General features: G+C 37.6%; 1 protein-coding gene across 11 annotated transcripts in view; it reads left to right on the forward strand.

The window, feature by feature from the left end:
• Window positions 1–22253, forward strand: part of GTDC1 (glycosyltransferase like domain containing 1) — a 443212-nt gene that overhangs the window by 408504 nt on the left and 12455 nt on the right. For 7 of the 11 annotated variants that reach the window (XM_032356203.1, XM_032356201.1, XM_032356206.1 and 4 more), the window contains 3 exons: window positions 9004–9088; window positions 11173–11328; window positions 12423–13204. In XM_032356203.1, coding sequence (XP_032212094.1) covers window positions 9004–9088; window positions 11173–11234 — 147 coding nt within the window. In that variant the 3' untranslated portion in view covers window positions 11235–11328; window positions 12423–13204. Of the gene's footprint in view, window positions 1–9003; window positions 9090–11172; window positions 11329–12422; window positions 13206–22253 lie in introns of those variants that run through there. The other 4 variants (XM_032356209.1, XM_032356202.1, XM_032356210.1 and 1 more) reach the window with 4 other exon arrangements.

Here is a 22253-nt window from a genome sequence, read left to right on the forward strand (position 1 = left end):
TTATAACATTTTTAAGAAGGGGGTAATGGGATGAAAAGGAGGCACTCGTGTCATCCTGCTAACAGTTTCTTGTGTTCTGAGGTGCATCCTGCCTTGAGAGTCTGGCTTTGACTGACAAGTTCCTTGGGGCTGTAGGCAAAAGAATAGGGAGGAAAGGGAGAGAGAACAAAAGTTCTAAAGGTTAAATCTGGGGGAGGAGGTTATCTTGACGAGAGACTGGAATTCCAAGACAGATGTAAAGGAGCAGAAGCAGCTGCCACGCCTGAACAGCGAGGCGGGGAGGGGCAAAGGGGGATTTTTAAGGATCTCTTTTCCCTTCATCTTCAAAAAAACAAAAACAAAACAAATAAAGAACTTGGGTTATTCAGTAATTATTTTTGGTTGCTGCGTTATCGTGGTTTTATTTCTAACCATAATGCTGTTCAGGTAGTTATTACTTTGTAGTGCCCAGGACTCTGCTTCTCTATTTGATTGCAAGGGATGAAAATCAACTCACATTAATCGGGCAAAAAATTTGGCTTATGTGTCAAAAAGTCCTAGAAGATGATCTTGGGCCTTAAGGAGAGAATTCCATGATCAAGCACTGTCCTCTGGGATCTGGCTCAGTTCTCTCTCTCTCTCTCTCCCTCCATCTCTCTCTCTCTCTCTCAATCTTTCTCTAGGTCCTTGTCTGGATCGTAGCTTTTTGGTTTTGTTTTGTTTTTTTTCTCTGGAAGGCTATCTCAGTGTGGTGGGAATGATGACTCTTGTATACTTCATATGATCCTTACAACCTCAGAAGAGAGAATCTATCATTTTTAGCTCCAACTCAGACCCTGGTAAGGAGGCTTACTCATCCCGCATGGGTTACTCTCCCCCCACTGGTAGTAGGGAGCTTAAGGAAACACAGGACATAATTTCGGATGACCACACCAGTGGTAAAATAGGACGGGTCTTCTAATCCTTCTTAAGAAACAACAACAACAACTTACCAGCTATTAAGAAGAGGCGTAAATTGTGAGGCAGTAGACATTGTATGTCTTGTTAGATACTTTGTTGCTTGAGTTATTTACACCACTACCACCATACAAGGTGGAATTTTAACTTAAATTTAGACCTCTAATTGTGTTTTCAAATTTCTTTCAAAAGATTACACTCCAAGGTAACTTTGAAATGAAAGTTATTGCATATGCAGAAAAACCTGGAGATAGAGCTGTTAAGAAGGCCTAAGTGCAGCTCACATTCGTCACTGGAGAAATGATGTGCTTGCACTTAAAATGTCATCTGGAAACACTCCAGTCCTTTGCAGACCCTCTGAGATGAACAGGTATCCACCAAGAGATAAACGTATGTTTTCTTTTGTTATCAAGATATACTCAAAAGAATTGCCTGTCACATACTCCACAGTACAATTAACATTGGAAACGGACTGTAGAATTCGCAAGCTAGAAAGGTTCATGCATTTGAAGGATTCTCATTCAGATGTCAAGTATCTGTCAAAAACTCTGTTGATTTTTGTTGAAAAAAGTTTTTAATTCCAGTAATAAGAGAGTTAGTTATGGGAGAGAAATGTCTGAGTGTAAATAAATCACAAGTGCAAATGGGACATTAGTCACCTTTTGTATGCCTTAAACTTACACAACTGTAAAGAGGTCTGGCCCCACATCTGGGTTATATAAAGGACTGGTCACTAGAATGAGGTGCAAAATTACGGGTGCCCACGTGTGACTCAGAAGATACTTTAGGCTCTGACTGTGAAGGTTTGCTGGTAATTTAGAAGAAAGTGGTTGTTGTATCTTTGTAGAGACAAACTATTTGGACAATCTATTTTAAGTCTACAAAATATAAATGTACATACTCTTTACTATAGTTATGGTAGATTGAATTACTGCTCCCAATTCTTTCTTGTCACAGAATTATACATTATACACCCATGCCCTTTTCCAAGTGACTCCGCAGTGCCTTGTACTAGTGGAGGCAATGTACTCTCCCCAATGTGCTGAATTTAGGTTTGGCTGTCACTTGCTTTGAACAATGAAATTGGCTGGAAGTGACAGTGTACCTAGTCTAAGCTGAGGCTCTAACAGGCATTACGTATGCCCTCCCCATGAACCTTCAGTCACCAGGAGAAGAGCGTGGCCTGGGTAACCTGTATTCCTAGGAGAATACGGAGATTCATGAAGTAGACCTGAACCCAGCTGTCAGCCTCGAACCCAGAGCTGGAAAGCAGGAGTTGAATCTTGAACAAGAGAATAACAGCAACTCACAGGCTCATGAGAGAAAAATAAAGGCTGTTTTTTTTTCAGTCCCTGAATTTTGGAGTGGCTTTTATAAATGCAACATTATTATGGCAATAGCTGACTAATAGAGTAGTATTTCTTTCCTCTGCCTACAAGTGTTTTGAAATTGATGGTGCATCTAACAACTCATAGCATTGTAGGATCAAGGAAATTCACTAATTATACAGTTAATCATTTAATTAGAATTATAGGAAGTGGGACAAAAAGGATGCGAAGAACACAAAACACAGAGACCTAATCTAATCTGAGAGTCAGGAAATGTTTCTGTGAGGAAGTGACATTGAAGCCGAGCTCTAGCCTTGGGCTAAGCAAACTTGGGGGCAGGGAGAGAGGCATTCCAAATGAAGGGAACAATCTTTGCAAAGTCCCTGAGGTAAGAAAGAGAAGCTCACTTTTTAGGATAAGTATCTGGAAAGCAAAAGAAACAGGAAAGTGCCAAGAGAATGGTGGTTGTTGAGGTTTACTACAGTATTATGAGTTGAATTGTGTCTCTCCTAAACTTCGTATGTTGAAGTCCTACCACCCAGTACCTTGGAATGTGACTGTCTTTGAAGATAGGGTGTTTAAATTAAAATGAGGTTATTAGAGTGGGCCTTCTTTCAGTCCGACTGGTGTCTGTATAAGAAGAGAAGACTAGTACACAACACAGACACACAAAAAGGGAAACAAACTCATGTGAAGACCTGGGAGAAGATAACCATCTATAAGACAACAAGAGAAGCCCCAGAAATCGACTCTATCAATGCCTTGATCTTGAACTTCTAGCCTCCAAAGACTCCAAAATTGTGAGAAAAATAAGTTTCTGTTAAGATTTCATACTTCTGGAGGCTGGAGGTCCCAGATTAAGTGTCTGGAAATATTCAGTGTCTGGTGAGAGCGCACTTCCTCGACATAGACTGTCATCTTGCTTGTTTTTCTTACCTGATAGAAGGGGCAGGGGTGATCTTGGGGAACTCTTTTATAAGGGCATTAAACCCACTCAGGAGGCCTCCACCCTCATGACTAATCACTTCACTTCCTAATACCATCACATTGGGGGTTAGGATGTCAACTGTGAATTTTGGGGGGACAAATTAGTACACACTATAAGCCCAGTACTAAGTACCATGCCCAATAGTAGCTGCTTAGTATGTATTTGTTGGATTAATTAGTGATGGAGGTGAATAAGCCACATGGAATACACCATATTAAGGATTTATTTATTTGTTTATTTATTTATCTAAAGGACAATAGAAATATATTCATGGTCTTAAGCAGAAAAGTAAATTTCTCAGAATGATTTTAGAAAGTTTTCTCTGGTTGCAGTATAAATAATGGATTGGAAGGAGGAGAATTAAGAGGTTGTCACAGGGGAAGATGGTGTGGCTTACACTAAAGCAGGGGCATGGGAGATGGAGACAAGTGGATTAGCTCAGGACTTGATTCAGTGGAGAAATCAAGGGGGCTTCGTGGTTGGTTAGACAGTGAAGGAGAAAGAAAGACTAGAATGACTTTCTGGTTTGTGAAATTGAGATGGGAAACCCTGGCAGAGATCCAGATTTGTGAGGAAGCCCACCAGAATGGTTTGTGGTAAATTAAGATGCCTATGGGATATCAAGAAAAGACTTCCAGTTACAGGATTATTATGGTGTAGATATCCTGAAAATTCTACCACTGCAAATACTAAAATTCTAGATACAATAAAATAAATGCTCTTAAATCTATGGTTGAGGTCACAAGAAAGTAAGAAACATCACCCGGGACCAAAAGGAAGAGAGAACTGAAAACCCATGTGATAATGACATAAACTAACAAGGCAGGCTATAAATAAACTGGGGTAGGCTAGGGTGATGGTTATGTCTCAGAAACTTAGGAGCTTTCATGTTCATACTCGGAGATACACAGAAAGCAAAGTCTTGGAAATTCTGAGGGAGATGCAGGGAGGGGGTATTGAAACTGAAACTTAGAAAAATCCAGGATCATTTAAGGACTACTCTTTCGGTAAAATGGTAGACAGGAAATAATCTGCAAACTAGCACAAAGAGAAAAAAAGGAAGTAAGGTATCTACCCTTGGGTGCAGGTGGGAAATAAACTTTCCCAGAGAATTTGTAAACACAGACATGCCATGTGATTTATATGATTGAACACAAATCATATGAGCTTGGTGTTCAAAGTGCATGGCCTCTAACACTTCGTGTTGAGATGTCAATGTATTCCAAAACAGAAGTAAACTGAGAGCAAATCTAGTGCTGTACAAGCTTATCCCAGGACATATGTGATGTCTCCAGCTGAAGACAATCAAAGATGAGTTCACCATTCAAAATTCCAAAACATACAAGGTAACAATCCACCTTGAGAGATTTAGAAAAGAGAAAAAGCAGCAGAATTATACTTGCAGGAAGTAATATCTGATTATTATCAGATAATAATCAGTAATAATAATCAGAAAGACTGTAATATATATGGATTTAAACTGTCTAAAGCATTAGAGAAGGAAAAATAAGAGCATTAAAAATAAGATACAGATAGATTTGAAAAAAGAACGAATTAGAAATTCTAGAAATATAAAATATTGCCCTCAAAGTTAAATGCCATCAGTGGTTTTAAGGGCATATTAGATGCAGCTTATGTGGAATTCATGAACTTGGAAGTAAATCTGAGGCTGTAAAGAAAATAGATACGAGGTTATACATATATTTATATATAAAATTTACACACCACAAATATTTACACAAAGGGTGTTTTGAATGAAAAAGTCCCTTATTGTAAAAACTTCATAAGGATTTAGTAACAGGAATAGGACAAACATCAACCTATTAATGCAGATTATCTACAAAGGAATGCTAATGAGATTGACAATAGACTTCTCAATTGCAACATAATAGGCAAAATAAAATAATATCTGCAAAATGTTGAGAGAAAATAGTTGTCAATCAACAATTCTATAGTCATGTATATTTCATACTTTATACCTATATCATTCAGGAATGAGGTCCAAGGCAAATACTTCTTTCCAGATAAATAATGAGAATGGTTGTGACTCACAGAACTTTGCTGAAAGAACCAAGTCAGAATCAGTTATTGAAATCATGCATGAACTGGTATGATGCATTGCAAGGAATTCATTCTTGCTTCTATGACACTGTGACCTGAATCTAATCATGAGGAAACATCCAACAAACTTAAACCAAAGGAAATTCTGCAAAATAACAAGACTCATCTTCAAAAGCATGAAAATCGTAAAAAATCCAAGGCAGACTGAAGAATATTCCAGACTGGAGGAGACCAAAGAGACATGACAACTTAATGCAGCATGTGATCTCAACTGGATCTTTTGGTAACAAAAAATATCGTTGCATCAATGAATGACTCTAGAGCGTGGTCTATTGACTAAAGGTCAGGGGTGTATCAAAGTTCATCTGCTTTTACTGGTTGTGTTGCAGTTAAGTAGGAAGATGTTCTCATTTGTAGAAAACATATTCAAGTGTTTGAGGGTTAAAGAACATTAGTATTCAGGAAAAAAAATGACTTATTTATATTCTGTGTCTAGATTTCTTTGCAAGTTTTTGATTGTTGTGTGGAAGTGTTGAGTCACTCTATTATATACCTGAAACTAGTACAATGCTGCATGTTAACTAACTGGAATTAAAGTAGAAATTTTAAAAAAACGTCTTGGAGACTTGCATGGATTCACACTAGAGAACCAGGATTGTTAACATATCTCTCCATGAATATCACCATGAAGAGATGACTCTCATCTGAGCACCCCGTTTCTTTGTAAACTTTCTGGAACAGAGTTGCCCAAATATCTCAATGGCTTTTTTATAGGTTATTGGATAGGTGGATGGATGGAAGCATGGATGCATGGGCAGATGGGAAGATGGCTAGTAATAAAAGGGCAGTCCCTAAATTGCATCACTCTACAAGCCACTGTGTTATTGGACTCCATGCCATTAAGAATGCCACCAAGAGAATAGCTAAATCACCCTCATTCACTCACACCCATCTTCATTCTTCTTTCCAAAATCAGCAGCAACTGAGAGTGGGTAGGGACAGACTCTTAATCATTTTCCTCCGAAGCCAAAATAGCCCCAAGGTCTGTAGAAAAATCAAGTGGTTTTGCAAAACAGCACATTAGAAAAAAATTATGGTTGTGAGTTACAGACACTGGAAAGCATTTTTTTTTAAGTCATTTCTTCCAAGTTTTCTGTTTACTGAAAAAAAACAAACAAAGGGCATTTGAATTATTTTCACCTTGTTTGGTCTTTGCTTTCTATCTTGGCCTTACTACATTCTTATTTGTATATTTAGGGAGATCTTAGCAGGAGTAAATTTGTTATTCTAAAGCAGTCTACAGATGTACACTCACACAGCATAACAGAATCACAATTTTATGCAGGATTTTTTTTCTTCTGTCTTAGATTTTGCAGTTCTTAGAGGAAAATGTGGAAACAGTGGTATGTCACAGCTTCTGTTAGAGAAGTCCGAGGGAAAAGAGTACAACATGGTGATCAACCTTGGCAGTCCCCACATACAGCCTGATTATGTTGTAATACTGTTTGATGCAGTTGTATGTTTGATCAGTTTCAAGAGATGAATATCACCTCACTTCAAACAATATGATACAGTCTCATTGTATGGAATTATGGCTGCTGTCAATCAGCATATGGCATAACCCTTAAAGTGCCATCTTTGGGGAACGTCATAAAAATGATTGCAACACTTGCATTAATTAGTAAGTTTTCACACGAAAACCAAGCATAACCTGTTAAGACAATTTATCTGCTGTATCTCTGTTCATTTTTGTTATTATGAAAATACGTGTATAACCCCTACACACGTACGCTCAGCTGATTAGCTCAACTTATTAGAACAGCCGTGCTAATAACAAAGATATCATAAGAACGAGCCCCCTACTTCTGTGTGGATCTGTAAGCTACACTTTCTATATTCTGTTGTATCGTCCCCAAGTATATCCCTCCCTTGAACTAACTATCTTATCAAAGTGAGGGGTGGGTGCAAAGTAAGGGTAAACGTTAAGTTGCCACTAGGTCTATGTTCTTTACCAAAAAAAGAAACCTCAAAATTTCCACCTGTGAAATGATAAATAAATGGCATATGAATATGTTTGATATGATAAATACAGATTCAGAGTCTTTTGAATATCATTAATTTCATTTTGTCAATGTTAATGTTTAGATACAGCATTTAAAGGGAATAAGAGTTATAATCCTTTTTACATTAGCCATGGAATATTTTTCCTCTTGCTTGAGATTGTGTTTCTTTGTTATCAGTTATTGTGTTTGTCTTGGGTTTTTCCATCGTCACCCAGTAATACCTGTGGTTTCGATTTTTCCCAATGTATACATAATTGGAGGCATTATTGCTTTGACGTGGTACATGCTGATTTGACCTGGGACTTAAAACACTTTCTCAGGCCAGCTAATACCCCCAGATTTAACTGTGTGCTGTTTTTCTCTTAATAAATTTTTTTTTTTTTTTTTTTTTTTTTAGAGAAAGAGAGGAACATTAGAGAGAGAGCATGAACAGGGGAAAGGGTAGACAGAGAAGGAGAAGCAGGCTCCCCATTGAGCAGGGAGACTGATGCGGGGCTGGATCCCAGGACCCTGAGATCATGACCCGAGCCAAAGGCAGAGAGGCTCAACCAACTGAGGCACCCAGGTGCCCCTCATCTGTGTTTATTGATACTGTGTTTATCTCTAGGGTATTGTGCACCTTTTTCCAAGGAATTCCTCTCCCACTGTTTCCCAGCATTCTCCTTCCTACTTTTCCCTAGGTTCCTTTACTGCCATCAACTGAGAAATCACTTGTTGTGGTGGATAGCCTTCTAAAATGGCTTCCAAACATTCCTGCCTCTCAGTATTCATGACATTGTCTAATCCTCTCCCCTTGACTATGGGCTGAACCTAGTGACTTACTTTTAGTGATAGAATATGGATGTCACTTTATGATTAGGTTATAAAAGACTGCGACTTCTGTCATAGTGACTTCCTCGCTAGCTTTGATGAGCCATGCTCCCATGTTGGAGAGCCCCATATGACAAGGAACTGAGGGTAGCCTCTGGCCAAGAGCCAGCAAGGGACTGAGACCCTCATTCCAATAGCCAGTAAGGAACTGAGTCCAGCCAATTAGTAAATGTGAGCTTGGAAATGGATCCTGTCTCAGCTGACCCTTGATGTGACTGCAGCACCAGAGACATCTATAGAGATAGGCCCTGATGCAAAAGACTCTGCTAGGTTGGACACAGAATCCAAACCCACAGTGAGATAGTGAATGTGTGGCGTTTTAAACCACTAAACTTTGGGTTTATTTGTTACACAGCAAGACAGCTAACACAACCACTATCTCTTAGTAGTTGAACATAGTAGGTAGCTCACCACACTCCTTTTATAATGAGTAGTAAAAGAGTAGGGCTGGAGATCTTTATAATTTTACCTCAAAATATGGACAGTTTCATACCCAGGGGCAGGCTACATGGAAGTGCTGACCAAGTCCATAAAGAGACATATGACATCTTCAGGACCTTCCCCAAAAGATCCTGCCATTCTTCATGGACAAGAGATATTGACCAGTGTTTACTCTTTGGCATAGGATTATAAAAGTGGAATTTCTTTTTCCATGACAAACTTTAGCACATAAACAGACTGGGATTGTGGAAATATAAAGTGGTTTTTATTCACATCACTGATGGTATATTCTTAGTTGCATATCTTTGTTTCCCAGATTCTTTCTCCCATCAACACATCATGTCAGCAGCTTATTGAGTATGTGGTGGACAATCCCACTGGAGCCTTCAAAACCAGTATAGGTAGGTTGTCTTATTATTACTGGTAGCAAGATGACTTGAAGAATGCATCCTAAAACAGGATCTATACTTTGTGAACTGTTTTATTTACTTAATTATCCACATGAATAGAGGGGATGAAAAGTAATTACAGTGGTCAATAATCAAAAGCTTTTTCTTTTTAATGTAACACATAGATTTGATCTTTCCTAAGTGCATTTAACCCAATTTTGAGATCTTTTTATTTCCTTAACTCATATCTACTGCAGAGACACACTCCAGTAAGGTGTTGGGTAGGAGAGGGAAGTCAATTTGGTACTGAACATGTTCCATGTGTGGGCCATGTGTGATTTATCAAATAACTGATTTATTTAAATGGTCCCTACATAGTCTAAGATTTAAGACAACAGTAAGGAAAAAAGAAAACAAGAGATTATTTTTCTTATTAGATTAAATGAATTCTATCCAGACTAATTTATAGGGCAATGGCTTGTATGTAGTTGGTGGGGGTATAAACTAACACAACCTTTTCAGAGAATAATTCTACCAACATTTTATGCCTGTTTCATGTCTTAGAATGTATGCCAAGAAAATAAATCTGAACTTGAAAAATATTAAAAGATATTTATTGAAATGCTCTTTATAAGAGTAAAAAATTTAATGCAACCAAAATATCTGTCAAAAGAGCTAAATACATTATCAGATATATAAAATATAAACTACCTTAGGCAGTTAAAGAGAGACACTTGTAGTATGGAGAGGTAGCAACATATTGTTAAATTTTCAAGGTTAGCCATTGAACACAGTACACATATATTTTGGTTCCAATTTTTTTTTACAGATGTCAACCTTCAATGTGCATGGATGAACAACATGTACTAAATCATTAAAACTAGTTTTCTTTAATAGAGGAATGATTGTGAGATATTTGAATACTTTCCAGTGAACATGCATTATTTATTAGTGAGAAAAGACAGCTATTTTCACTTTGAAAAATTCTAGATATTAATTTTTGCCTTTTCTCCTTTGGTCACTGAAAAAAATTCAACACATAATCATCTGTTTCATTTTGTCCTCTAATTGTTCATCTATTTTTTATTCATTAGCTCAGTTAGCATTTATTAAGCATCTATCATGTGTCCTGTGGTAGTCACTGAAGAAACAATATGGAACAATTCTGAATTTGTGGGTCATCTTTGCAGGTATCCCACCCACTACAAAATTATAAATGTCCTAAAACTGGTTCTATAACACCTACTTTTAAAATAATCTCTTTAGTGGCCCAAATCTTGCTGATGGTTGCCAAGGGTTCAAAGAATACCTTTACATTCAAGTTATTTATTGCTAAGGGAGTGATTTTTGAACTTTTGAAATTCAAGACTTGAGTTCAAATACTAGAATATGTATTGGAATGAATTTAAAAACTCAAAGTCCCTGAACAATTAAGCAATAACTTCAGGAATAGTAAGGTCTTAGTATGTCTATAAAAGTATCCAAAATATCCAACTGGGATAATCTAGTCACAGAGTTCCCACTGAGCATGGAACAGAATGTTGGAATTTTAGAATGTTGGAACAGAATTCTGTTGAAACAGAATAACACCTCAATGGTTAACTATATTAGTATGAACATATATGTAATCCATATGGATTATGTATGTGAATACATTCAAGCAATGCAGACTCATACATACATATTTGGGAATCAAAGATTTAGTAGCCATGTGCACCCTTCACTGCTGATTTGAAGTTTTTCTTATTTCACAAATGGCCAGTTGCATGGAGGACCTATGTCGGACAGCATTCCATCAGGACAGACATCAGTAGGAACTTGCTGAAGAGCTTTGAGTGGACCAATGTCTGATGGCACACCTGTGAAGTGTGGGGTACTGACTTAGCTGTTTCATTGGAGATTCTGTGAGGATGCAGGTTTCTCAAAATGTAAATTTGTTTTCAGTAGAGTCGGTCACTTGAGATCTTTGTTCATCATTTTTTTAAGGGACTTCTGGTACTTGGTAAAGAGAAAACAAACAAACAAACAAAGAACTCATTGGGATAGTTCGTTCAAGGAATTCTTGACTCTTCAAAGCTTTTTTATCTTTCCCACAGGAAGTCCTAGAGACTTAATCTACCACCCTCCTTTTTCCATTTCCCTGTCATTAATCAGATGACACACTGAGAGAAGCACAGACGTGAAAGGAAAGAAGTGAAAGAAGATATGAGCGAAGAAGGCAAGAGAAGATACAGATAAGGAATTGAATATGGGTACATAGACCACAGTTTCTCCAACTATCAATATAAGAATTTCAGGATATTTGCTATTGATAATGACCACACTTGGAAAAGAGTTCAGTTGTGTGTGACTTAAGTGTTAAAAACTAGACAGCAGGCCCAAGAAGGAGTAGTTTATACTATGCCTGTATGCCAAAACTGAGACTTAATTATAGTTTTGGCTCTTCTAGAAATGGATTCTTAAACCAGTCAGTTGGGGAATCCCCTGATCAGCATTAGATAGGTTCCTGCTATCCCCTACAGGGAAGTGACCTTCCAATCACCAGCTCCCTTTTTGTCTTTTCTAACTTCCTGTTCCTGCTCCCTTTAGCCTGTAAGTCTTTAATTTTCTACAGCTCCACACAACTCCTTTGTATCTCTAGATTCGATGATGCCTTTTTGAATCAATTGTTGCTTATATAAACTCTTAATGTTAATATGCCTCAGTTTATCTTTTAACATAAACTATAATCACCTTCTGAGCTCTGTGAGGCATTGCCCAGTTGGAAAATTTTTAGGCTTGACATTGGGAGCTAAAGTTTCTAGTCCATGCCCTCTCAAAATGGCGGCTCAGTCAAGAGCACATTATTTGTCCTACACGGTATGCTTCAGTATCCCTATTTATGAAAAACAAAATGGTAAACAGTGCTTAACGTACCCATGTCATATACCTGATGTGAAAATGGGAGACACATTGAAGACATGAAAGTGTTTTGAAAGATTCAGAACTAATTGAAAATTCAAACATTAAAACCAAATAAAGATTTTGGGGGGGTTGATTTGAGCAAAATACTATCATTCAACCATTAATGGATGAATTCAGTTAATAAAAGTGTGTGACTTGTGAAGAAATGGATTGGTATTAATTATAAAACTTATATTATAATTAATGCCCTCATTCATGATCTACCAATCAATATCAATTGAAGGTTTATTATTTTAAGGAGAATGGGCAATTAGCAGTTTGATGCCATGAAAAAGAGATAGCCAACTGACTGATGGGTGCCCATCAAGTTTAATTTTAATTTGTTTTAAAAGAATCTTCTTTAGGAGTGAATTTAAATGCACATCGCTCTTTCTCTTTTCAGAAAATGAATATATATGTTGTTTAAAAAGCATATCTGAATGACAAAGAATGAAATCTGGCATATGTAACAAGAAATGAGCACATCTTCTAAATGGGCTTGATGGTATGGTATAAGTTCTATTCTCTCACATAGTAATATAACTGGATTGCTCTTTAAATTAAGTGAATTTGTATGTCCTCTCTCTTTTAATGGAATCAGTTTTGATATACTCTTTGTTCGTGCTGTTCGGGCTTCAGTCTAAGGGTTCTTTGTATTAACTTTTTAAAGTTACATTACAAAGAGGTTTTAAGATTTCCCAACAGGCTTTTATTTAACCAAAGCTTTTGATCTCAAACCTGCTGGGGCCTAGTGAAATCCTTACCAATTCTCCAGTAACTCCTCACTATTGGAATTTGAAAAGACCCACCTGAAGGATTGAACTCCCGGTATGGTTTCAGCCATCCTTTAGATCACTCTATTTAAGCAGACAGCAAGGGGGTCTAGTGCACCCTTTGTGATCTGCTAAGCAGCCTAAGGTGTCCTTTGCATAAGTTGTACTCCTAAGGAAATAAAAATCAGGAGGACACAGACCTATATTCCTTATTTCCTGCTATCTTCAGTTAAAGGGGGATTGCAGGGGGTCTGCTTAACATCTTTTGCTACCTAAATACCTTTTGGACATGGGAACTCCATGAAAGAACTTTCATTGCATCCATTACCCTACTGCAGTGCATAACAAATTAGATTTAAAAGGCTACTTTTTTCCCCTTACAGCTATTTCCATCATTTTCTTTAAAATTTCAATTTAGTGTCGAGTGACAGAATATTCTATAATATACTTTAAAATTCTATAATGCCAATTATGCTAACTGAGCATTATTTCCAAAGAATTAGGCTTTCTTATTATAGGTAAATTATAGTTTAAAAGATGAGATAGAGAATTGCTTATGTTCAAAACATGTAAAATATAAAATTCTATAAAGTAACATTGTTTTTTGAATAACTCTTCTTTAAATATAATTGTGCATTAATTTTTTTATCTGGCTCCCAATTCCCATTTTTAGACAAGCAAGTTCAACTGCTTTTGATGTTGAAAGATATCAGTGCCACCTATTTACCTATTTTGAGAAAGGGTGAAATAAAATTCTCCATTATAATAGTCAAGTGTTTTTATTTATTTTATTTAAAAATTCCATTGTGCAGAGGTTCTACAGTTGTAAAGAATGAGTATGGAAACAAGCAAAATTTTGTAAAGAATACAATATTTGCTGCTGTATATAAGAACAGATTTACCTTTGGAAAACTTCTATATAACTATTTACACTTACCTTTCTATTAATGTGATGCAAAACCTCTTCATTATTTAAAAAAAAGGTTTTTTGGCTTGAAGGGTAGTAAAATTTGTGACCCCAGAATATGCTGCTTTGGCATGTAGATTATTTTGAGCTGAAAGCAATCAAAATCCAGCAGACTAAAGAAAGACTTTTACCTTTCCTTTGACTACCTAAAATAATTTAGGTAGGGGTCCTGGTCCAGAAAGAAAGCTATTATCAAAGATAACGTCTATCTGAAAGACCTATCTGTATGGCAGTACAAATATCTACTTATCAAACATCTGTTCTTCTTCTTGTCTTGTGGATTACCCTCCTTCCCTTTAAAGCCCCAGGCCCCTATCCTATTTCTTAGTTCAGGATGGCATATAAGCCTCAACTGCTTGAATTGCCCTTGGGTCTCATATTTTTATTGGGCTCCTCTTCATATGTAACTAAATTTGTTTTTGTTGTTGTTGTTGTGGTTAATCTGTCTTATGTCAATTTAATTATTAGACCAGCCAAAGAACCTATAAAAGTAGAGGAAAAAATTTTCCTCCCTTAAAGACCTTGTGTTGATAAAAAGAGATCGAGTGACCCTTGGGTTGTCATTGTATCAGATGTTCTTATCCCTGACAAAGTCTCAAAGTAGCTTTATGTCAAAGAACTGGAAACAAATATATGTTTCCAGACATTGTAAAATATTTGCTATTCAGTGTTCACTGAGTGAATCCTTTCACGCCACTGTATAACATATATTACTAAACATTAAAGGAAATTGATATCAAGATGATATCCAATGTAACTGTAGAAGAGTAGCCTAGAACAATCTTAATTCTGAATATGGGGTAGAGTTGTCAGGTGATGTGTTCAATTTGGGTTTCAGAAATATTACCATACGTTTAGAAGAATACATAATTATTCCATATCTCAACCTATTAATTTCCATAAACATTTGTTACTTACCTGATTGGTAAATATTAGTGAGTAGTTGTCTTAATGGAATATCATTTTCTGCAGCTCATAGTAAGTGATTATCATACTAATAGTTCATAGTTAACACAGAGTAGTTGCTATGAGTTCTTTCTCTGGGGAAAGAGGGCTCAAAGACTTGCAGAACTGTGAGAATGGTGGGAATTATATAAAAAATGGTTTCTGATTTTTATATATACTGTACATATTAATTTATTTTTTGTCGTATTATAGTAATCCCCTGCTCATTTGTTTTAAAAAATCTGTGCATTTTTAAGAATACAGAAAAGATTTCTTAATTTTTTTAAAGATTTATTTTTATTTATTGGAGAGAAAGAAAGATAGAGAGAGGATGAGTTGGGAGGAGAGGGAGAAGCAGACTCCCTGTGAGCAGGGAACCCTACGCAGGGCGGGATCCCAGGACCCCAGAATCATGATCTGAGCCAAAGGCAGACACTTAACAGACTGAGCCACCTGGGGGTCCCAGGGAAAAGATTTAATAAAGTATTTCCCATAATCCCAATTTTATTCTATTTCACTCTTATTTATAATGTAAATAGTTCTAGAGATATTACTCTGCAATATCTACCAGTTGAAAAAATGTATATTACCTATGATTAAAAAATCACATGTTCTAAAATTTGACCTTTAGAAATACTTACAACACTGGTATAACAGTAGTGAGAAGGATGTTCACTATCACATCATGTGTGAGAATAAAAACTGTGGTCAGCCTAAATGCCCATCAGCGTGGCACTAACAAGACCTCCGATGACCCCAGCAGCAGCATGGTCATACCTGCTCACTTACCAAGTACTAACCAACACCTCTTCATTTCCACACAGCGACCGTTTTCAGGTAGATGTTGTTAATATCACATTTCCGGGTTTAGGAAGTAAGTCCAGAGAAATTAAATAATATGTCAAAATCACAGCATTCCTAATGGTGGTCCTAGAATTCAGACCCAGCCAAGCCTTTGGTTGCAGAGCCCATGAATCCCTTATTATAATGCTTATACATATCTCACTCAAAGAATGAGACAGTTTCAGACATGATGACATGGAAAAGATGTCTAAGAAATATTAAATGACATTTTTAAAAATGAGGTCACAAAGAGGAATTCTAGTATGCTATCATTTTGGTAAACTTTTATATCTATGTACATTAGACTAGAGAGAGAAAGTTTGAGGGAATATTCACCAGACTTTTTATGTAAGAGTTTCTGCATATCTTTTACATATCTCTGTAATATTTAGAGACTTTACAAATGTATGATAAAAAAAAAACAAAGATCATTCTTTAACATATCAATGTACAATTAGGAGAATCAGTAAGAGCAATGAATTATTTCATTAACATATAGCATTATTTTCAACATCTTCAGTGCTGACAGTCAGTTTGGCCTTTTTATAACAAAGCAGAAATAAATTATATCACAGAATTTTTATGCTATGGACATTAATTATTATAGTCTGTTTTGAAGGGGATGTTTAAAAAAAAAAAAAAAAGCAGGGACGCCTGGCTGGATCAGTCAGTAGCATGTGCAACTCTTGATTGCAGGGTCATGAGTTCGAGCCCCACATTGGGCATGGGACCTACTTAAAATAAACAAACAAACAAACCCTAGATGAATAAAAATGGAAAAAAAAATAAATAAAAAGGAGTAACCTTCAGATTGTTTTCCTTGTGTAAACAAGTTTTGCAAGTGACCTGTCTTATAATTATTGAATGAAAGCTCTGCTACATCAGTAGAATTATACCTATCTTTATTTCCCATTCCCTATATTATAATACAAATATTTGTTCTTTTATAGTTTTGGGGAAAGGGAGATTCTCACACCCTTTCTAATATATAAAAGCGCTTACTACTTTTGCATTTATAAGTTGTTTACATAAGCAGACATTGCATCCAGGTTCCTAGGAAGGGAAAAAATTCTGTGCATTTTATTCTGAAGTTACAAATGATATTTGATACACTGCTGGGCTAAACATGGGGTTTGGGCTGGCTCTAGCCCTACTTCTTACATTTCAGCATTGAAAAAAAAAATCAGTCATGGGTAATGCTTTCAAAAACTCTAATCCAAAGCTTTGCTTATGGATATCATATGATTTTAAAAGGTAATAAAGAACATTCCCTGTAATCAAGGGTCAGTCAAGGAAAATGGCATACGAGGGAGTATAAATCAGCCAAACAAAAACTTGACCCAACACCAAACTCATTGTCAGAACCACAGCTGCCACATCAACCAATGAGACCTGAAAGGGAGGCAGCCAGGAAGTCAGGTGCCGAGGCTGGAAAGGCTCTGTTCCAGATCCATTGGCAGTTGGCCCTTCAGCTGCTGTGTACATCCCCAGTGTGGGCCCAGGGGTGTTGGATCTGGTTTTGGACCACAGGAGGGGAGTGAAGTGAAGTACAATCAATGTTGTCAACAGCAAGATTGTCAAGTCTGTACTGATAATACATTCATGGGAAGATACACTCTTTGGCTCTTTGGGTTCTATGCGGAAGGAGAGCTTATGGAGAAGGCAACTCTGAGGACATAATCTACCCCTCTGCTCATACAACCTAGTTATGGGGTTCAGTTTTCCTTTAACCTTCGATTCCCATGGATGGGTGTCTTGTTTGCTAAGCAGGGTCTTGCAAACTATGGAGAGAGATGCAAAGACCAGGTTTAAAGGGAGGTGTGGTTAGAAGGAACAGATACTCAGATTTTAAAAAGAAAATGAATTTTTGAATTTGGCATTATGAACAGAGAGCTGTCATGCTACTTTCCTTCAGTAGAGAAAATAAGTGACCCAAAATAGAAAATAAATGACCCTTGCTGTGATTAGCAACTTGCTGTGTCTGTTTAGTGTCAAGAACGCTGCTAGTATCTAATAAAAATTTATAATTGTAGATCCCCTTTTGAAAGAAAAATGACTCAACAGAGAATATATCTTTGTGTCAGGTCATCTTACAACACTTCTGAAGCTAAGGAGTGTCCTGTTTGTGTAGAGCAGACGTTTCCTCAATGCTGAAAACTGATTATGACTTCCTGAATCTTGAACTTGTCTTTGAAATTACCCCTAGTTACCCAGTTGTATGGCCTCCAGGTTTCTATTATTATACTCTCACTTTGGTGGTGAGACTTCGCATGTAGTTTGTGAAAATGTTCCTTACTGAGGAACACATTAGTCCACTGTAGAGAATAGCATCTGGTATGGGACCCTGAGCATAGTATGTTCTCAATAAATGTGCGTTCACTATGACTAGCGAGACATTCTGGGGACTATGAAAGACATTATGAGACCTTAACTTTTAGTGGGAAATACAGAGGTATGGAACAAACACAAATGAAATACAATAGAAATGTATTAACATACTCAGAATTTTAAAAATTATATACATGTGCATAAGGAAGAGTCATTTGTAGCAGCCAGAGATTAACTTTCCAACATGGTTTGGATGGAGGAGATGGATACAGTTTATGATAATGGCTAACATTTATTTAACACTACTGGCTAAGCACAATGTTAACGACTTTTGATATATTGATTATCCCATTGAATTTCACTACAACTGAAATAGCATTATTTCCATTTTACAGATATGAAACCCTGGGCTCAAATTTCAAAATCATTACCCAAGGTGGATAGGGAGGCAAGTCAAGGTCTGTAGCCAGAAAACACTAAGATCTGAATGCTTATTTTGGGTCCCCCCAAAAATGCCTATGTGGAATCCTAATGCCCTATGTGATGATATTAGGAGGCAGGATCTTTAGCATGCGATCAGGTCATGAGAATGGAGCCATGATAAATGGGATTAGTGCTCTCATCAAATAGAACCCATACAGTTCCATACAGCTCTCACCCCTTCTGCCATATAAGAACACAAGGAGAGGGTGGCTTTTTATGAACCAGACGAAAGGCCTTTGCCACAATGACATCAGCCTCCTGAACTGAGAGAAATCAGTCTCTGCTGTTGAGACCCTGTCTTGGTTTTTGGCTCTAGCCCTCCAAACAGACGAAGACAATGTACGACAGTGTGGAAGAATAGTCCTCTTCCAGTTGTAGGCCTGGGGGTTCTGGAGCATTGTTCAGGCACAACCACGGCTGCACATTTAGGACCCAGGTGAAACTGAAGTATCACTTGACTAAAACTGTGCCTCTGGAGATCCCCTTATCGTTGTGACTCCTCGACAGCAGTGTTCGCGGCTTCCTGTTGCTCATTGTTGCCTTCCTCATGCCCCTCTCTGTCCCTGATGGTACGCCTCCTGCTTGCACTTGTACTCGTGTAGCCTCCTTTCTCCCCGCTGATTTCTAAGCAATCAAGCCTTCCCTTTGCCACATGGTCTCTCTCCCTTCCTGTTACCTCTGTGGATGCTTTTCCGTCTCTGAACCTCTCTCTCTCTGTGGCCTTCCCTGATGTCTTGAATTCACGTGCCTCTGACACTGGCTCAGAGGTCAACTGGCATGCATTCCTATCCATGGGGAGGAGCTCTATCTCCTCAGGCCACCCCAGAGAACCAGTCCCTTAGGGGAGACAGCAGCCTTGGGGTAAAGCCCTCACCTCACGTTGCGTCGGCCCGGCTAGGAATGATGGTTAATTTTATGTGTCAACTTGGTTAGGTTATGGTCCCCAAATTTTTGTCAAACACATGTAGCTGTGAAGATATTTTTTAGATATGACCCAAACGGTAGACTTTGAGAAATCAGATTACTGTCCATAATGTGGGTAACCCTCCTCCAATCAGATGAAAAAGCCTTAAGAGAAAAGATTGAGGTCCCTCTCCAAGGAAGGAATTCAGCCTCCAGACTGCCTTCATGCTCAAGATACAGCATCAGCTCTTTCCCAGGTCTCCAGCCTGCTGCCTGCTCTGTCGATTGCAAACTTGCTAGTCCCCACAATCTACAGAGCCAATTTCTTAAAATAAATTCTTCTCTCTCTCTCTACGTATATTCGCATCCCCTTGGTCTGTTTCTCTGGAGAACCCTAATACACCAGGGGAGCAGGTTCATGACAACAGTGAGCTCTGATAAGAAAAGGCATTGTGTTCAATCTAATCAGAGCCCATAAGAATGGAAACTAACTAGTTGATCCGAGGAATGAGTGACAAGACTAAGAATACCTTAAATAAATAAACATGAGATGGCTTTGAATTGGCACATGAAATATCAGACAGTCAATCATACGAAAAGTTTCATTATATCCGTAGCTACTGCAGTAGAATGAATGACTTCGTGTAATTTCAGTGTGAAGAGGGGAAGGGGAACTTGGTTTTATTCAGCATCTATTAGATGTCAGGCCCTTTTCTGTACAGGAAATCAACAATTATCATTTAATTTCACAATACTTAATTATCACAATATAGTTTATCGTATTTAATTATCACAATATCCTGCAGAATCGGAATGTGAGATGTATGGAGGTCAAGTAACCTGCCAATGGTTACCCAGAAAGCAAGAGATGATTCTCTTCTTGACCAAGGATACCCAGACAGAGTCACTCATTATATGCTTGAATACTGGCCTTCACCCCAGGACTGCTGCGCACATTGTACCCTTGGTGTGGACACTTGCTCCTGCTTCAGGTTTTTTATCATTAAAACTGCAACTTGAATGTTCTCTTTAGGGACTCACTTCTCTCCCTTCCCAGGTTGACTCAGGACCACTTCTAGCTCTTCAAGCTCCCAGCAGTTCTTTTTTCATAGGCATTTGTATGGAAGCCTTTCTTTTTCTTCCTTCCTTCATTCTTTCCTTCCTTCCTTCCTTTCTTCTTTCAAGAGTTTATTTATTTATTTGACAGAGAGAGAGTACAGCAGGCAGAAGGAGAAGTGGAGCCCAATGCGGGGCTGGATCCCAGGACTCTGAGGTCATGACCTGAGTGAAGGCAGAAGACGGAGCCATCCAGGTGCCCTGCAAGCCTTCCTTTGAGTTTTCTCTACTAGACTTTTAGTTGCATGAGAACAAGAACTGCAGCTATTTTGTTCCCCATTTTATCTCTGGGCCCTAATGGAGTCCTTACCATGTAAGGACTAAATGACTGTATACTGAATAAAATAATTTGTATGAATTTGAAACCAGATCTGTCTGAGCCCATAGTTCGTGCTCTCCTCCTTTGTATCACATGACTTTCTTTCCCCTAAAAACTAACAGGTTTCTGACTTTTTAAAAAGTAAATAGGAAAGCACCTGGTCTTCTGTCCCAACCCCTGCCCCAACTCAAATTCTGCATAAAAAGAAGCCCATTTTTAAACAGACCTTCAGGGTTATTTTACTATTAGTAAAATTTTCCCTTTCCAAGCACAAAACCTTAGAATGAGATTTGCCTTTCTCTACCTGTTTTACTCCAACAAGCCACATTTTAAAACATATACAAACTGTGTGACTTTTTTTTTTTCCAACCATGCTAAAGGTTTTAAAGAACCTGTGAAAGCAGGAACCTTAAATATATCTTTTAATAAATATTGGTTAGTTCAAGAAAAACCAGAAATATAGGGAAATGTCCTCAATGAAACTAAATGAGAACATTATGTGAACCTCTATTTTTAAGGCATTCCAACTAAATGTGTCAAAACTATAGTAATGTATGTTTATCGATTATGAATGTTATGTAAATCTATTATTTTATATAGGAAACAAAATATTCAGGCTGTTTAACAGCAGACTGAATCTCAGTGACATGGGTTTCTAATATCCTAATTCCAGACGGACTATGACTCACAGCAGAAAACAGCAAAAGTTAAACTGCATAAAATCAGAGGAAATCACATATGCAACACTTTTTATCTGCCCTGCCCATTTGTTTCTCAAATTTTAGAAGATTTAAGCGTCAGATGTTTTACCATACTTAAAATACCTGCTTCAAACTGGGTTGGTAAACTTGAAGAGTATTTATGCATTGAAGCCTTAGTTACAGGTTTGTACAATCAGTATCTATAAATATAAGTCAATATATTTAGCTATTTGTTTTAATTTTCAGTAACAAATGTAAAATACCTTCCATTATGCAAAGTGCAGATGGAATTCAACGTTCAAGTTTACTTTTCTGAACTTGTATTTTAAGTTGTCTGGTTTTATGTGTCCTCACTAACAACTCTGCGCACATACAATCAAACCTTAATAGATTCTTCTTTATCAGTTAAGAGTGTGTTCAGCTGAAAGTAACAGAAAGTAACAGAAAGCTGAAAACTTGGCTTGAACAAGAGAGGCTTCATTATATTCCTTACCAAAATGTCTGGAGGAAGGTAGCTGCCGGCTTTGGATCAATTGTTCACAACATCAGGACAGATTTCAATACGTTTCTCTTGCTTCTTTCCTGAGCTATATTGTCTTATGGCTTCAAGATGGCTGCTACATGTCTACACACCAAGAAAGCCAAAGCTTGGGGCACCTGGCTAACTCAGTGGGTTAAAGCTTCTACCTTCAGCTCAGGTCATGATCCCAGATTCCTGGGATTGAGCCCCACATTGGGCTCCCTGCTTGGCAGGGAGCCTGCTTCCTTCTCTCTCTCTGCCTGCCTCTCTGCCTACTTGTGATCTCTGTCTGTCAAATTAAACAAACAAACAGACAAAACCCCAGAGCTTTTGCAG

The sequence above is a fragment of the Mustela erminea genome, chromosome 8 (genome assembly GCF_009829155.1).
Source record: "Mustela erminea isolate mMusErm1 chromosome 8, mMusErm1.Pri, whole genome shotgun sequence".
NCBI lineage: Eukaryota > Metazoa > Chordata > Mammalia > Carnivora > Mustelidae > Mustela > Mustela erminea.